Source organism: Ixodes scapularis, unplaced genomic scaffold (assembly GCF_016920785.2).
Source record: "Ixodes scapularis isolate PalLabHiFi unplaced genomic scaffold, ASM1692078v2 PGA_scaffold1__304_contigs__length_218370807, whole genome shotgun sequence".
NCBI classification, from domain to species: Eukaryota; Metazoa; Arthropoda; class Arachnida; order Ixodida; family Ixodidae; genus Ixodes; species Ixodes scapularis.
In genome coordinates this window covers 53,328,198-53,342,416 of record NW_024609846.1, presented here as the reverse complement: position 1 = coordinate 53,342,416, position 14,219 = coordinate 53,328,198, and the positions used below count along the sequence as shown (strand labels likewise).

Genomic DNA, 14,219 nt, shown 5'->3' with positions numbered 1-14,219 from the left:
TACCTTTTAGCCATCTGTTCAATGTTGTACCCTGGACTAGGGTCATTTGAGAGCTGTAACAGCAAAAATATTGTGACGAAGCAGTCCAATACAACACTGGAGCACTAGTGCACGCACAGTAACCGCACTCCAGGCATCGTGTGTGGTGTTCAGCCGGTATTTAATCATTCAAAATGAATGGGAATATTACACTGATGGAAGCGGCATTTGACTTCTTGGAGCAGGTTCTGTAGCAGGCAAAACGTTGGTTTGGAGTAGCCACTGACGCTTTTGGAGCGGATGCAAACATATGTTAGCCCGGGCCGGCCTTGCACCGTCAAAAGCCCCAAGCAAGCTCCGACCGCAGCCCCCTCCACCCTTTCCCCTTTTACATGTCCCTATTTACTATAGTTGTTTGATTTACTTTCACCTCCTGTACCGGCGCAGAAAAGTGCAGGGTAGTCTACTTCCCGTATGTGTATTGAGATATGACCGGAAGTCCACTGCCCTACACTTTTCTGCACTGGTGAGGGAGGTGCAAGTAAATCGATCGCAGTTTATGTATGACATCATGTTGCTAATAAACATGCGAGTAGTGGCCCAGCATGAGCGTTTTGTCAGATGAGAACCACATTCCAAAAACGAATGACAATCCAGCATAAAGTGTCGTGTCGGGCGCAGTGTTAAAATAAATAAAAGAAGCTAAAATAAAATTCAAAAGGGGGTCACTGTGCATGATGATGATGACGACGCCCTGGGCGACCGTTGAGGTCGCACCACCTAGGGCCAGTACTGCTGTTAGCACATCATTTGAGAGTAAAACAATTGCATCACTTTAATCTGCGATAATGAGTCAGGGTTCCTCTTTCATACTGGAGTATATTATACGTTACCTTCTCAGGGGTGGAACTCATGAAATTTACTTGAGAGCGGCCACGGGAGCAGCTGAAACAGCTTTTTGGAGCAGGTTGGGAGCAGCTAAAACAACGTTCTGGAGCAGGCTAGGAGCAGCTCAGATGAGTTTTCATTGCACTTCATCTTGTGTCTTAGACAAGCACGGGAGCAATTTCAATTGTGCTTAGCAGCACAGATGAACCTATGTTAGGGACCTATGTAGATGGGATAACAGTGTAACAGATGCGAAAACTTGAAACTTTGTGAGCCTTAACGAGAATCAAAAAGCAAGTACTCTATATTTCTGAAGATAGCGTCCTTGATATTTTCAGAGTGGCTTTCAACTGCTCAAAATGCGAACCAGCACTGCTTATCGCACAACCCACACATGCTCGACATAGTAATTTTATGTGCGAACCATGTGACGTGCGTAAGCAACGGATGCGCAGTTGCACGGAGGAACAGGGCAAAAAATTTTGAGTTTATCCTATCGTGCAACTCAATCTGGAAGCAGCAGACTATGATTAACAAAGTTATTGTATTTGAAGCGATAAGCAGGAGCAAGGTTAAAGTACGCCGAGCAGATGTACCGCTCGCGTAAGAGCTGCTGGCCGGCAAGGTTTCGGATCGGACCGGGTTTCAGTTCTATCAAATCACGATTTATCTTGCGAGAATGCGGTTCCAACTTCTAACAATGAAGTACTAAAAGGAATATTTTGCTCATTTGCTTTCAAATGGATGACGTTCAGATCCTAGGCCGCAGAGCCTCAGGCAATCTGACGCTTAACGACTCGACCTCACCTCGGCCGACCTGCTTAACCGTTTATGGTTGAAGAATAACAATCCAGTCGCAGGCATAGGTCGGCATTTTAAGCTGTCCTCACTCAAACTCACGATCACTATTTTTTCCTCAATCAGAACTCACGCCCACTCACGATCACGATTTATTCAAAATAGGATCATCACCCGGACTCACCCTCACGGCTCAATGCAAAACCAAAACTCACTCGCCGTCATCATCACGGTCGTCACGCTCACAGATCATCATGGTCATCACGCTCACAGGTCATCACGAATCATCAGACTCACAGGTCATCACACGCACAGTTCCTCACGGCCCTCACACTCACAGGTCATCACACTCACAGATCCTCACGGTCCTCATACTCACAGGTCATCACGGTCCTCACGGCACTCACACTCTGAGCTCCTCACGGTCCTCACTGTTACAGGTCATCATACTCATCACACTCACAGGTCCTCACACTCACAGCTCCTCACGGTCCTCACACTCGCAGGTCCTTGCGGTCCTCACACTCACACATCCTCACGGTCCTCACACAGGTCTTCACGCTTATCACACTCACAGGTCCTCACACTCACAGGTCACCACGCTTGCCGGTTGCTTTCTTCGTGCTTTTCTTTTGTTTCTCTCAGGCCTTTGGTTTGTCTTCGCGTGAGTCGTGCGGCGGGAAAACTTCTGAGCCACTAATCCAATTTGAAAGAAATGTACTATGTTAATGTTTATGCTCCGCACATTTCTACCAAATTTCGTAAACCTGGATGAATTACGAAAGAAACTAAATGCAAGCTGACTAAAGTGGGTGCGTTTAACTTTCGCCTGCTGACAAGGGCGGCGGGAAAACAGAAACGCGCCTTCCGACAGGTTACACAGACAATGTCGCAGTGATTAGAACATCGCCTCGCTGTGCATACCTCGCTCATTTGTACACAGATAAACAATTACTACATATATTACCTCCGTTTCTTTTTTTGTGCCACCCACAGGTACTTCTACGGAAGTTTATGCAGAATGTATATATAGGAAACATATGGGCATCGACCCATATTTTTTTTTGTGTGTGTGTGTGGGGAGGGGGGGGGGGGGGGGAGAACGGTTATATTAGGTAGGGTGGTTGCACGTGACGACGGTTTGAGATCTCACCATAATCCTTGTTGACAGTGGTGTCTGTCAGTCGTATGCTATTCTATGAACAGAGGCCGCGGTGGCCGAGTTTTCTTCTCACTTGAGATTGCTTCTGATTTTGTTGATCGACCGTGCTTGCCGGAGTAGGCTGCGATTTAAGGAGAATCATCGGCTGGCATTGTTTTTCAGTCATCTCGGCCTTTATAAAATACTGTCAGCATTCATTATCTTGATACATGCAGCCGTCCTTGAATTGATTTCGTTTGGATTGGTTTGACTTTGGCATGACTTTGCTTGGTTTGGTTTGGGGTGGTTTGGGGGTTTGCGGCCGTCCCCGCCTCTGGCCTCTGGTTCTTTGTCGCGCTCTCGATCATGTAGGGCGCGTCACTTTTCATGTGGCAAGCCGCGTCATTCTTGACACGCAGTTTTATAATGGGCAATCAGTTCGTCGAACAAGGTTTCATGGACAGATTGTTTCATCGACACTGCGATGTTTCATCGGCAGATCGTTTCTTCAACATTTGTTTCATCGATGTGTCATCCGAAGATCGTTTCTTCGACATTCGATGCTCGACAGAGCTTATTACTCAGCCACCATATTACTACATTTCGTCGACACTTTTTTTTGTTCGTTTTGTTTTACTCGTACGTCTAACGACATTTCTCATTCTCTCTCTTTCATCGACGCGGCGTTGGCTCCTTGACGTCATGCGTTCTTCGCGTGTTCGCAGCGCACTACGGTGTCCGCTTCGGACAGGGCGCAGGTGGCGCAAGCGCAAATGCTCCTCACTCTTTGTACGCACGCAGTGCAGTGTGCTGTGCGTGGTGTTGGCTGTGCGCTTACGTCGCTTACGTTGCTGGAGTGGTGCGTGCGGCGCGGCGGCCTTTTGCACACGTATGACCGTTTGGCCGCGTGCTCGGCCTGTCTAGCGGATATTGGTTTACGAAAGGAGCGTGCCCTATAGGGGGGGGGGGGGGGGGGGGGGGGGGGGAAACTGAGGCTCGGAGCTTGGCAGCCAGACGGTCGGACGTAATTGTTGCTTTCTGTCGTGCTTTTGGCCGCGTGCACACTTGACGCTCGCGAGATGCTGAATCGTTCCAAACTTTTTCTAAAAGGAGTTTTTCTCGACGCAGTGGTGGCTTAGTATACCGCTCATTTTTTGTAGCGTCATGTGAGGCTTATTTTGTGCCCAGTAATGCACGCGAAATTCCAAAACTGACGTTTTGCAAGTGTTCCGAGATAGGTAGTGACGTAGAGGTTAATCTGTCGGTTTCGGTAGTCTTTAAAAGTCCAATGAACGAGGTATTTGCATTGTTATAGAGTCGGAGCATAAGGAGTTTGAGCGAATATAGGGGGCACTCCGATCGATCCAACATGGCGGAAAAGAGGGGGATAGATTTGCGGCGCCCGTAGATCGGTAGCGTATAAATTAAACAAAGCGTGCTGTTCTGTTTGTTTACGTGTGCGAGACGATCATCGCTTCAACCAAGACCTACCGTGATGCTACAAATGAAGTGTTCAAGCCAGTCGAAGGCAAGCAATCTTGCCATAGTCAAGATATGTGTGCAAGTGTTCGACGTGAGCTCTCACCCTGGTGCAGCTGTCATCAAGTTGAACCGAATGTACTTGGGTCCAAAGAAAGGTGCACATCAACAATGTTGGCGCGTTGAAACTATGACGCGTACTTTATCTAAAACTAAACTTATCGGTCTGCGGCTACAAACATTTTCGTTGACGTTGCTTAGATGAAGTAACCATTCAGGCCTCGCATTAAACGGTGTTGCGAACTCTTCGGCTGTTCTAGTTAATAGTGCTAAAAAGCGGTTGGATGGAAAGTATGACAGCTACAGCATACAAGGGACGTCTGAGGTCTTTATCCTGCGTTCTATGTATGGAAACATCGGTATCCTTGGTGTTATATTGCGATCAGCTGGTCGCCAATCGTCCTGTTTTTATGCATAATGTAAACAAGCCCCGGAAGCGCCAATCTCATTTCGATGTGCTTGTGCACCCCTGCAAGCCTCCTTTTGGCTCTTGTGGAAAGCTTTATTGTAATAGCAATAGTCTCATCGGCCGTTCGAGTTGTATGTACCACGGTGATATCTGCTGTGTGCGATCTGCAAAATAAACAAGTCTGTATTAAATGCCAGAAAGAGAACAAAGGTAAAGCTTTTTTAACTTTTTTTTTCTTTTTACAGAAGAGGGCAAAGCTTCTGAAACAAGAGCAACCTAAGCTGATATTTGAGTGTGCTCAAGAATGAATGGCAAAAGGGGCTTATGCTAAGTGGTAGATGTACACAGTTAATTTTCTTTTGCCTCTGCATTGTAAATTGAAAGATATGTATCAGCAGAAGGCACGTGTCCTTTTGAAAATGTATTTTATTAGGGCAAAAATAGGTTTTCATACACAACCGAAGAGTTCGCAACACCATTTAATGGGAGGCCTGAATGGTTACATCATCTAAGCAACGTCAACGAAAATGTTTGTAGCCGCAGACCGATAAATTTAGGTTTAGATAAAGTATGCGTCATAGTTTCAGCCTCAAACGCCAAACATTGTTGATATGTACCTTTCTTGATCACAACTGCACCAACGTGAGAGAGCCCACGTCGTCGAACACTTGCGCCCATATCATGACTAGGGTACGGCAAGATTTCTTGCTTGAAGTGAAGATCATCTTGCTACGACTAGCTACGACCACACACCGCAGCGATGCAGGCGTCGAAGGGGTGCATCGCAGTCAGTCGCCGTCACCCGACGCTGCTCGTTTGACATTCACGGCTTTCCGCCCAGGTGCTTCGTTTGTACTTGGAACCAAGTGTTATTTTTTGTGCTTGTGTCTGTGCTCAGTGGCTGGATATGGGCCTTAAGAGCAGTTCTTCAGGCTCAATAGCATTCGCCGAAGAACGTGCGAAGAAAATGCCACCCAGGAAAAAAAGCACGAAGACACAACGCACCAGCTTGGTGGACTATGCACTGGTCGCGGAAACCAGGCCCTGCGGAGTATACACCAAATGCAAACTATCTAAAAAAAAAATCATTTTTAGGTTCAAATTGGCTTCTGCGGACTAAACGCCTCGACACTGCGTGTTATTATGCATTGTATATTCACCACTGTTTGTTGCGGCTTGAGGCTGCCTTCCTGTAATGATGCAGAGGGGTCAACTGAACCTTGAAATAAACATATTTAAGCACATCTAGACACGATGTTCCTTAAAGCCAGACGGTCAGGGAAAAGGTGTGCCATTACCTAATTTGCCAACAGCACACCAATGGTCACAATCAAAACTCACCGAGTCAATGGGCAGTTTTCCACCGCATATCGCCGTGTAATCACCCATTTGGTCCATTAAAAACCTTGAGGCTGTAGCCACCAGCACACCCATTCTAGATCTGGAAAGCTTATGCTGTAGACGAAATTCCCATATCATCACATTTTTAGCAAACTGAATGGTCCCACCTGTTACACTTTTAGCTTTGGAAGTAAACCAGTTCACAATACCACCAGTGGCATACATCGTGCCAAGCATTAGTGCCGCGTGTGGCAGCAAAATGTCCTAACTAGGGAAGCAAACTTAATCGATCGTGTTGATTAAGGCACCTAGATACGGGAGAAATTATCAATCAATCAAAGAAGGACCCTCGAAAGGGAAGTTTTCTCGCCGAACGAACATTACTTTTTATTGGGCGTTCCGCAATGTAAGGCCGAAGACATTCACCCCGTGATCGGTACAGAAGCATTTGCTCAGTAGTCGGTCGTGCGTAATAAAAACAACAACAAAAACAAAGGTGGATTAGAAACGCGATAGATTCGCCTTTGCACGGAGTACTTAAACTTAAAATCGTGTCAACATAAAGCGACTATGGCCCGCCATGCTAGCAGCTATCTTAAACTTTACCCGTGTAGTCGTCACACCCGTACACCAAACGAAAGCGTTGCTGCAAGCACCTCCGCCGTCAACTTTGAGTCGCTGTTGAGTCTGAAGAACTGCTCTATGAGGTCCATATCCAACCACTGAGCACATACACAAGCACAGGAAATAAAACTCGGTTCCAAGTACAAGCGAAGAATCCTGGGCGGAAAGCCCTGAATGCCAAACGATCTGCGTCGGGCGACGGCGACTGACTGCGGTTGCGCTCCTTCGACGTCTGCATCGCTGCGGCGCGTGGTCGTAGCTAGTCGTAACAGACCGTGTCATCTCTGTTGCTCGTACCGGAACACTAGAGCCGCGTAATATTCTTGCTGCCGAAGTTTATAAGCCTACGTTCGTGGCCAACGCATTTACACAAAGCCAACGCCCAGCTAACCTATCCCCCTCTTTCTCTTTCGGCGACCGGCCGCCAGGGCGGTGACATCGTCGCTGAAACTCCTCAATCGCCTACGTCGTCTTCTTTGCCATATATGGCACGTAGAAGCGGTCAGCTGCCCTATATATAGGGCAGCTGACCAACACCACCTAGAAAACAAGGCCTGCGCATGACGTTTCGTTAGTAGATCCCCGACCCGCCCCAAGCGGCAAACACCCCGAAGCTTGACGAGAGTAGGGGCCGCGTCGCAACTACGTCGCATTCAGTTATGAGGCCGCAGCTGTGTGCGTGACTGCAGAGCGCGAGCTGATAGCGAGCTTCCAGTGCATTTGCGACGTGCACGCGAACGCTCCCTCGGGCAGGAGCGCGAGCTATACGCGCTCCTGACTTTGAGACGCGCATTTCTAGCGCGCGCGCTCGTTCTGCGGTAGAACGCTTCGAAGCAGCTACCCGAGGTATAAACAGCGCCCTCGAAAATGGCGTCCAGTGTCGGCGTCCAGCGTCCAACGAAGGGCTTTTCAGCCCTTCGCGCAGCAGTAAGGCAATTTCGCTCATGCATTTGACGCTCCACGTGAACGTCTAACTTCATCGTATGCTATTTGCTAGAGACACTCGGCGTGAGCATCTGTTTCATTATCTGTTACACAAACCACTGAAGCAGGCGATGGAGCAGACGATGTAGCAGACGATGTTGCTCATCCGGGCTAGCTAGGGGGCGCTGAGGGGATCTACTAGTGATGACGTTTAGAGGAGGAAACGCGCAGGCCTTGTGTTCTAGGTGGTATTGAGCTGACCGCTTCTACGTGCGCGAGCTCTCGCTGGAAGCGTAATCCTATTTATATAGTGCTCATCCGTGTGTACTGTAGCGAATATTTCAGGCCTAACATATCAATAGTTTATTGTTATCAACCAGGAAAACGCAATATCTGTAAACACCCCCCGACAAAGAAAGAAAACGAGAGCTCGCCGTTCGCTTTGACCAACGTTGGCTTTGACCAATAGACCGATCTCACCAACCGTCAAGAACGTGCGTGACGCAGCCAAAGTTGTACTTCACAGAAGGCAGCGGTAGTGCACGAGACGGCTCGTCTCGTGCACTACCGTGGCGTTTACCCTCGTGCGGAAAGATCACAGTTCCCGCAATTCATTGCGACAGAGGAGGCGTTGCGAAACTGGCGATGAGGTCGGTCTATTATCCCAAGCCCGGTTCACAAATCTGCGTTTCGAGCGACAGAAACGACAAAAACAACACGAACGACATGACAAAGGGGACGATTATGTTCGTATTACAGAGCGTGGCAGATAATGCAATGAGCAGCTTTGTCAAGCAATCATGTGTCACGGTTGTCCCGGTGTCATGTCGTTCGTGTCGTTTCTGTCTTTCCTGTAGCTCGGAAGGCAGATGTGTGAACCGGCCTTTACGAGCCTACTCTGATGGTACGCTTAAACGTCACGGAAAATCGGTCTCCTCGCCTTTTCGAGGTGTCGCCACGGGTACGAATACTGCCGGGGTATTAAGTGATTTGTTCGGCACACAAGCGTCACTACACGTTATGACTCTGTCAACATTGCCTGAATCCTATTCTAATTGTAAAATAAAATATCGAAGGTGTCTTCCCGGGCACAATGTCCGCCCATATCAAAATCGAACTTGGCGTTTTTTTTTAAATGCAATATTTAGCATTATTTCGCGCATTAAGTTCCCGGAAATTAGCAGCACATTCGGGAAATGGGCACAATGTCCGCCCATATCAAAATCGAACTTGGCGGTTTTTTTTAAATGCAATATTTAGCATTATTTCGCGCATTAAGTTCCCGGAAATTAGCAGCACATTCGGGAAATTGAAGTTGAGTGTTTTTTTTTTTTTTTTCATAACTCGCGGAAATGATGACAAACGGTTTCTCCGGACATTTAGTTGCAAATTTACAAGATATATTATAATTTATGTTGCATAATTATCAAATTCGCGGCCTTTCTGTAACCATCGGTTCGAGACAGATTCTCTGTCGCTCGGTTAACAAGTGTTCATTCAACGCAGTAGCGCACTTCAACGACCCGCTGATCAATCTTGCCGTCCGCTACACCATTGTAAAAATTCATCACGGGCTTGAATCATCGCGATATGTGTCATATGCCTTCCAACGATAAGAAGTGTTTCAGGGTTGAATTGTAAAAAGTTGGTTATTAGATATATTATTTTTGTTTTACAAGAAATTCTTGCCTCACTCTGAGCACGTATGCATTAGACCATAACAACGTAAAAAAGAAACATGAATAAACAACGGCCAAGGGGAGCACAGCGTCACGCATGAAGCCCGAGAAGCCCGGGCAATTGGCGCCTCGGAGTCGCGTCCAGCCGGCGCGCCGGCAACCCGGCCGTGGCCGTGGGGCAGGCGCCGCGACGTTGCGGCCACTGCGCGCCTCCGTCAGCGAAGGCACACGGCACACGGCGAATTCTGCGAATCCCGATGAACCAGTAGATTTATTGGAGTAAGACCACTGATCTCTATGACAATTGCTGGATCGCGCTTCCCCGCTTGTTCGCTGCAGCGCAAGTGAAGCCACCGGGCTTCACTCGCTTGGGATACGATTTGCCGTTTTCGCTAGCCTTTGCTGCGGTTTTCCAGCGTGCTGACGACACGTTTTCTACTCGTTCGTCGTCATTCGCCGAAGAAGTTTTTTGAAGACTCTGTGTATTGTTGAGACTTTCCGTTGTGAACACGTGGAAAATTTTACGAAAGTGCAGTGTCGCAGGGAAAAGGCACAACGTGTTCAAAGCATCCTTGGCACGCCGAAGTGCCGTGTCTCTGTGCCTTCGCACGCTTGGATACCGACCAAGAACCGACGCCGTGTGTATGTGTTCAGCGAGTGCAATGTGCGTGAAGCTGTTCGGGCCTCTGGATCAGCGTCTTTTCCCCTCGCGGTTTAGGAACGAGCTTAATCCAGCGTCCACTAGCGACGGAAGATGGGGAGAAGGTACGTCTTTTTTTCGTCCTTAGACGATTTACACAATACCGTGCACAACAGCTCCTCATCACTGATCAGTGCTGGCTTATTATCAACCTACGCGACTCGCCTAATTGTAATTGGTCAACAGATTGCACACGACCATATCGGCCGCGCTTCAAAGATTTTCATTCTCGCCGTCTTGTACTTTTGCTTTCGAAAACCCCCCTGGCTCCACGTACAACGTTGCCCTATTCGTGCTCCCACGGAATCTATTAGAGTAGATTTGGGACATAGCCATGGTTAATATAGTACATAAGAATACGTACAGATCTCCCCCTTTTATTGATAGCAACTCACCGGAACAGCTGGACGATCCAGAACTCCGTGGCCGATATATATAAATGATCTAAAGGCATCTACGCGCGACACACGTTCAGAACTTTGGCGCGGCGTCAATTCTTGACCGGTATCCAAGCGTGCGAAGGCACAAAGATGCATCACTCGGCGTGCCAAGGAAGCTTTGATCACGCCGCGACACCGGCGACACGTTTTCGACGAGTTGTACCTTTTGATACGGCTTCACGCACATTGCACTCGCTAAACACATTCACACGGCGTCGGTTCTTGGTCGGTATCCAAGCGCGCGAAGGCACAGAGACACGGCACTTCGGCGTGCCAAGGATGCTTTGAACACGCCGCCAGCCCTTCCTTTCGACGCGTTGTGCCTTTTTCCTGCGACACTGCACTTTCGTAAAATTTTCCACGTGTTCACAACGGAAAGTCTCAACAATACACAGAGTCTTCAAAAAACTTCTTCGGCGAATGACGACGAACGAGTAGAAAACGTGTCGTCAGCACGCTGGAAAACCGCAGCAAAGGCTAGCAAAAACGGCAAATCGTATCCCAAGCGAGTGACGCCCGGTGGCTTCACCAGGCTTCACTTGCGGGAGCGGCAAGCGCGATCCAGCAATTGTCATTGAGATCAGTGAGTAAGACACATGGCAGCGTCTCACAGGCGTCCATTCTAGATGCCACCTGTCTCTATGCGACGCTCTAATTGGCCCACTGAGTCGTAGCTTCCACAGTTTGCTAAGTGTGCCCATAGGCAACCAGCAATGCAGCTTGGAAGTTGGCTCGACACGTTGCGCCATCTAGCGACTGAAAAGTAAAACAACTTGGATAGTCCAGGACGGCCTGGGTCGCGAGGACCACAGTGGCGAGGACTGTGGGCGGGCGCATTTAGAAACCACGTGTGAACGTGGCATTTTGGATCGGCGTGAGCCTTTTTGGAACCGTTTTTTTCATAAAATTAAGTCTCAACTTTACGTCTCTATGACCTTTCCGGGTTCCTGTGACATCTCCCCTAAGCCTAGAGTTTTCCCCAAAAATAAACGCCGCTACTGCTGCGTGAAAGACTGCCACGGTCGTGCAGGTGACTCAAGCGTCAGACTTTACCGCTTCCCTTTAAGACCTTGGGAAGCGACACGGCGACAAAGTGGATTACTGGAGTGCGATGCATCAAGTAAGTGAATTTTACATTAATTGTTGAAGTGAACGAAAATAGATGTGCAGGCTTGGAAAGTGGTCTGACAGACTCCTTTTGCAAAATAACGTATTTATACTAGTTTTTTTTACGAGTCTCTGAGACAACCATTTAGAGAAATACAGTAGGAAAAATTGGGCCGATTGTTGCTTCGCTTTGACGTCGAGAATCAGGCGATCAGGTCTTCAAGCGAGATGCCCTTCGACCTGTTCCCGGCACTCGTAGTTGTAGGCGTGCATTTGGTTGCGACCGCGCGCGCCGTTCGGCGCGCGCGGTTGCAACCAAAAGCTATTAAGCATGCAAGTTCTTAAATAGTGGATTTTCGTAGAACAAATTTTTGTTTGTTTCGGCTACCAAATTTAATGCTGTGTCTGGTAACAAATGTGACGGCGTGCGGAAAACAGGATGCTCACTTTTTTCCTGGAAAAAGTTCATGCGAAGCTTAAATATCCTTCTCATATCCTGTCGCCAGACTTGGGCACTGTTCTCTAGCACGGAGAGTTTGGTTCTAATTACCCACATTTTATTCTAGTGTCGTGGGGGCGCCGGGAGAAGAAGAGGACGGTCGAGCGAGGCGCGAGCGGGGGCCAGCCGGCGAGGAAAGAGGAAGAGCGTGCTGCACGAGGCTGGGGCCGGGCAGGAACGATAGAGCCGTTCTGGCTGGTCCGGTCCGGCCCATGTCGGTCCCAGGAGCGTTCCACCAGCGAGCTTCGGATCAGGACCGGCGGAAACGGCGAGCCTGGCCTTATCGGCCTAGTCCATGACGGCCCAGGAGTGGTTCTGCAGCGAAACTCTAGCTGTGATAGCCCGGAACAGCTAGCGTACGCAGTGCGTGGGAAGGGCGATCCGCAGGCGTGGACACGGACTCCGACTGCCAGCTATGAACGACGGGCGACAACTAGGGTCGGCGGGTCCGGACTGCCGGCTCTCGAAGACGGGCAAGCGGGAAGTACAGTAAACCTATTCGCTGCCTTCTCGTTGCGTTGTGTCACTTCCTGGGAGACGAGCGAATCACAGACCGATCGGGCGGCGATTATTATAGAGCGACGCCGCAAGCGCTCGAAGACAGTTCAAACAGGTGTCCAAATGACAGCTTCAGATTATGCTCTCAACACTTGGACCTATCAAGGCTCCCGATGGTCTTAAAAAACCGCATAAAATAAAAAGGGACATGGCGCGCACGTGCACACGGGGACTGCTGAAATCGGGTTCGCCGCCGCTCGCCACGGCCCGACGGGCAGACTAGCCACCCCTCCGCTTGTGGCGCCGAATGCAGCACTCTCGTGGCGCCGCCTGGCCATTGCCGGCTGGCTGTCCTGCACTTGCGCCATCTTGCCCCAAACAACACTTAAAAGCATGATATCGCACAATGTGAAAGACCTCACTCGAAGCTTCGATCGATCATGACACCGCCTTTGTCGCACTTCCTGAGTGATGACTCATTGCGAAAGGTACGTTGAGCTGCGCGGAGAAATGAAATTCGGGGTGCTGATGAGGATCATGCGAGACATTTAATTTTATTGCAGCTGTGCGAACGTTATAGTTGACGCAAGCGTAAAATTCTGTGCCCACTGACACCAACTTGACAACAGGAACCGAAATACACACGAACCTTTCTATGCCACAGAGAGAGGAGCGCTAGCCGTTTGGAGCGCTTCCCCAACTCCGACGTTACCGCGCCGCCTCGAGGCGCCGTCAGTCCGTTGGCGTCTCGCAGTCTGCCGTGAAGCGAAGAGCGAACGCCGAGGAGAGACGAAAGCGACCCCCCCCCCCCCCCCCCTTCCTCATACCCCCTCTGCCCTCTACAGCTGGTTGAGACATTGCGGAGGGCGCTGGCAAGGAGGAGCCTGCAAGAAAAAGCACCCCCCCCCCCCCCCTCCTCCGCCCTCCACAGGAACCGGCGCGTTCACATGGCGAAGGAGCAGGCGAGCGACACCCAAACCAACTGTGAAGGCCCGAACCCCACGACCCCACGCAGTACTTGCGAAGCGAGAGTCTCCTCGCCCACTAAGACGGCCCGGGAGCTCACGTGACCAACCCAGCTAAGAATATACCAGCGCTCACCGGGACTCATCCTGGCCATGGTCCTCAGGCTCACGCCATCACGCAGACTAATGCGATCACCGGACTCATATCCACCCAAAGACTCACGTCTTGATTCAGGCTCATGCTCATGAGCCTCGAAACTCACAATCACACTCAAGAGACCTCAAAACTCACACTCATGAGTACTTCACTTAGCGCTCAAGCTCACACTCACACTCAAGAGTTTTAAGAACTAACAATCACACTCACGGTCAAACTCACGTTCATGAGTTCGCAGGGCTCACACTCGCACTCCCACTCATTAGTTCTCAGAACTCGCGATCACACTCGCGATCAGACTCACGCTCATCAGTTCTCAGGACTCACGCTCACACTCACACTCATAAGTACACGTACCTCACGATCACACTCACACTCACAATCACAATTTTTCGAGACTCGCGGCCTCACTCACGATCACCTCAAATCTGATGGTGAGCGTGAGTGATCGTGAGTGATCGCACTCATGAGTGAGAATGCCGAGGTATGGTCGCAGGTGGTGTAGTGCTTAGAATCAGAGTTTTTTCGCGC

At 49.5% G+C, this 14,219-nt stretch overlaps 1 protein-coding gene across 2 annotated transcripts in view; it reads right to left on the bottom strand.

The window, feature by feature from the left end:
- Positions 1-14,219, bottom strand: part of LOC120845896 (probable tRNA N6-adenosine threonylcarbamoyltransferase) — a 36,952-nt gene that overhangs the window by 8,569 nt on the left and 14,164 nt on the right. For both annotated transcript variants that reach the window (XM_040217458.2, XM_042290743.1), the window contains one exon: positions 4-53. In XM_040217458.2, coding sequence (XP_040073392.2) covers positions 4-53 — 50 coding nt within the window. The remainder of the gene's footprint in view (positions 1-3; positions 54-14,219) is intronic.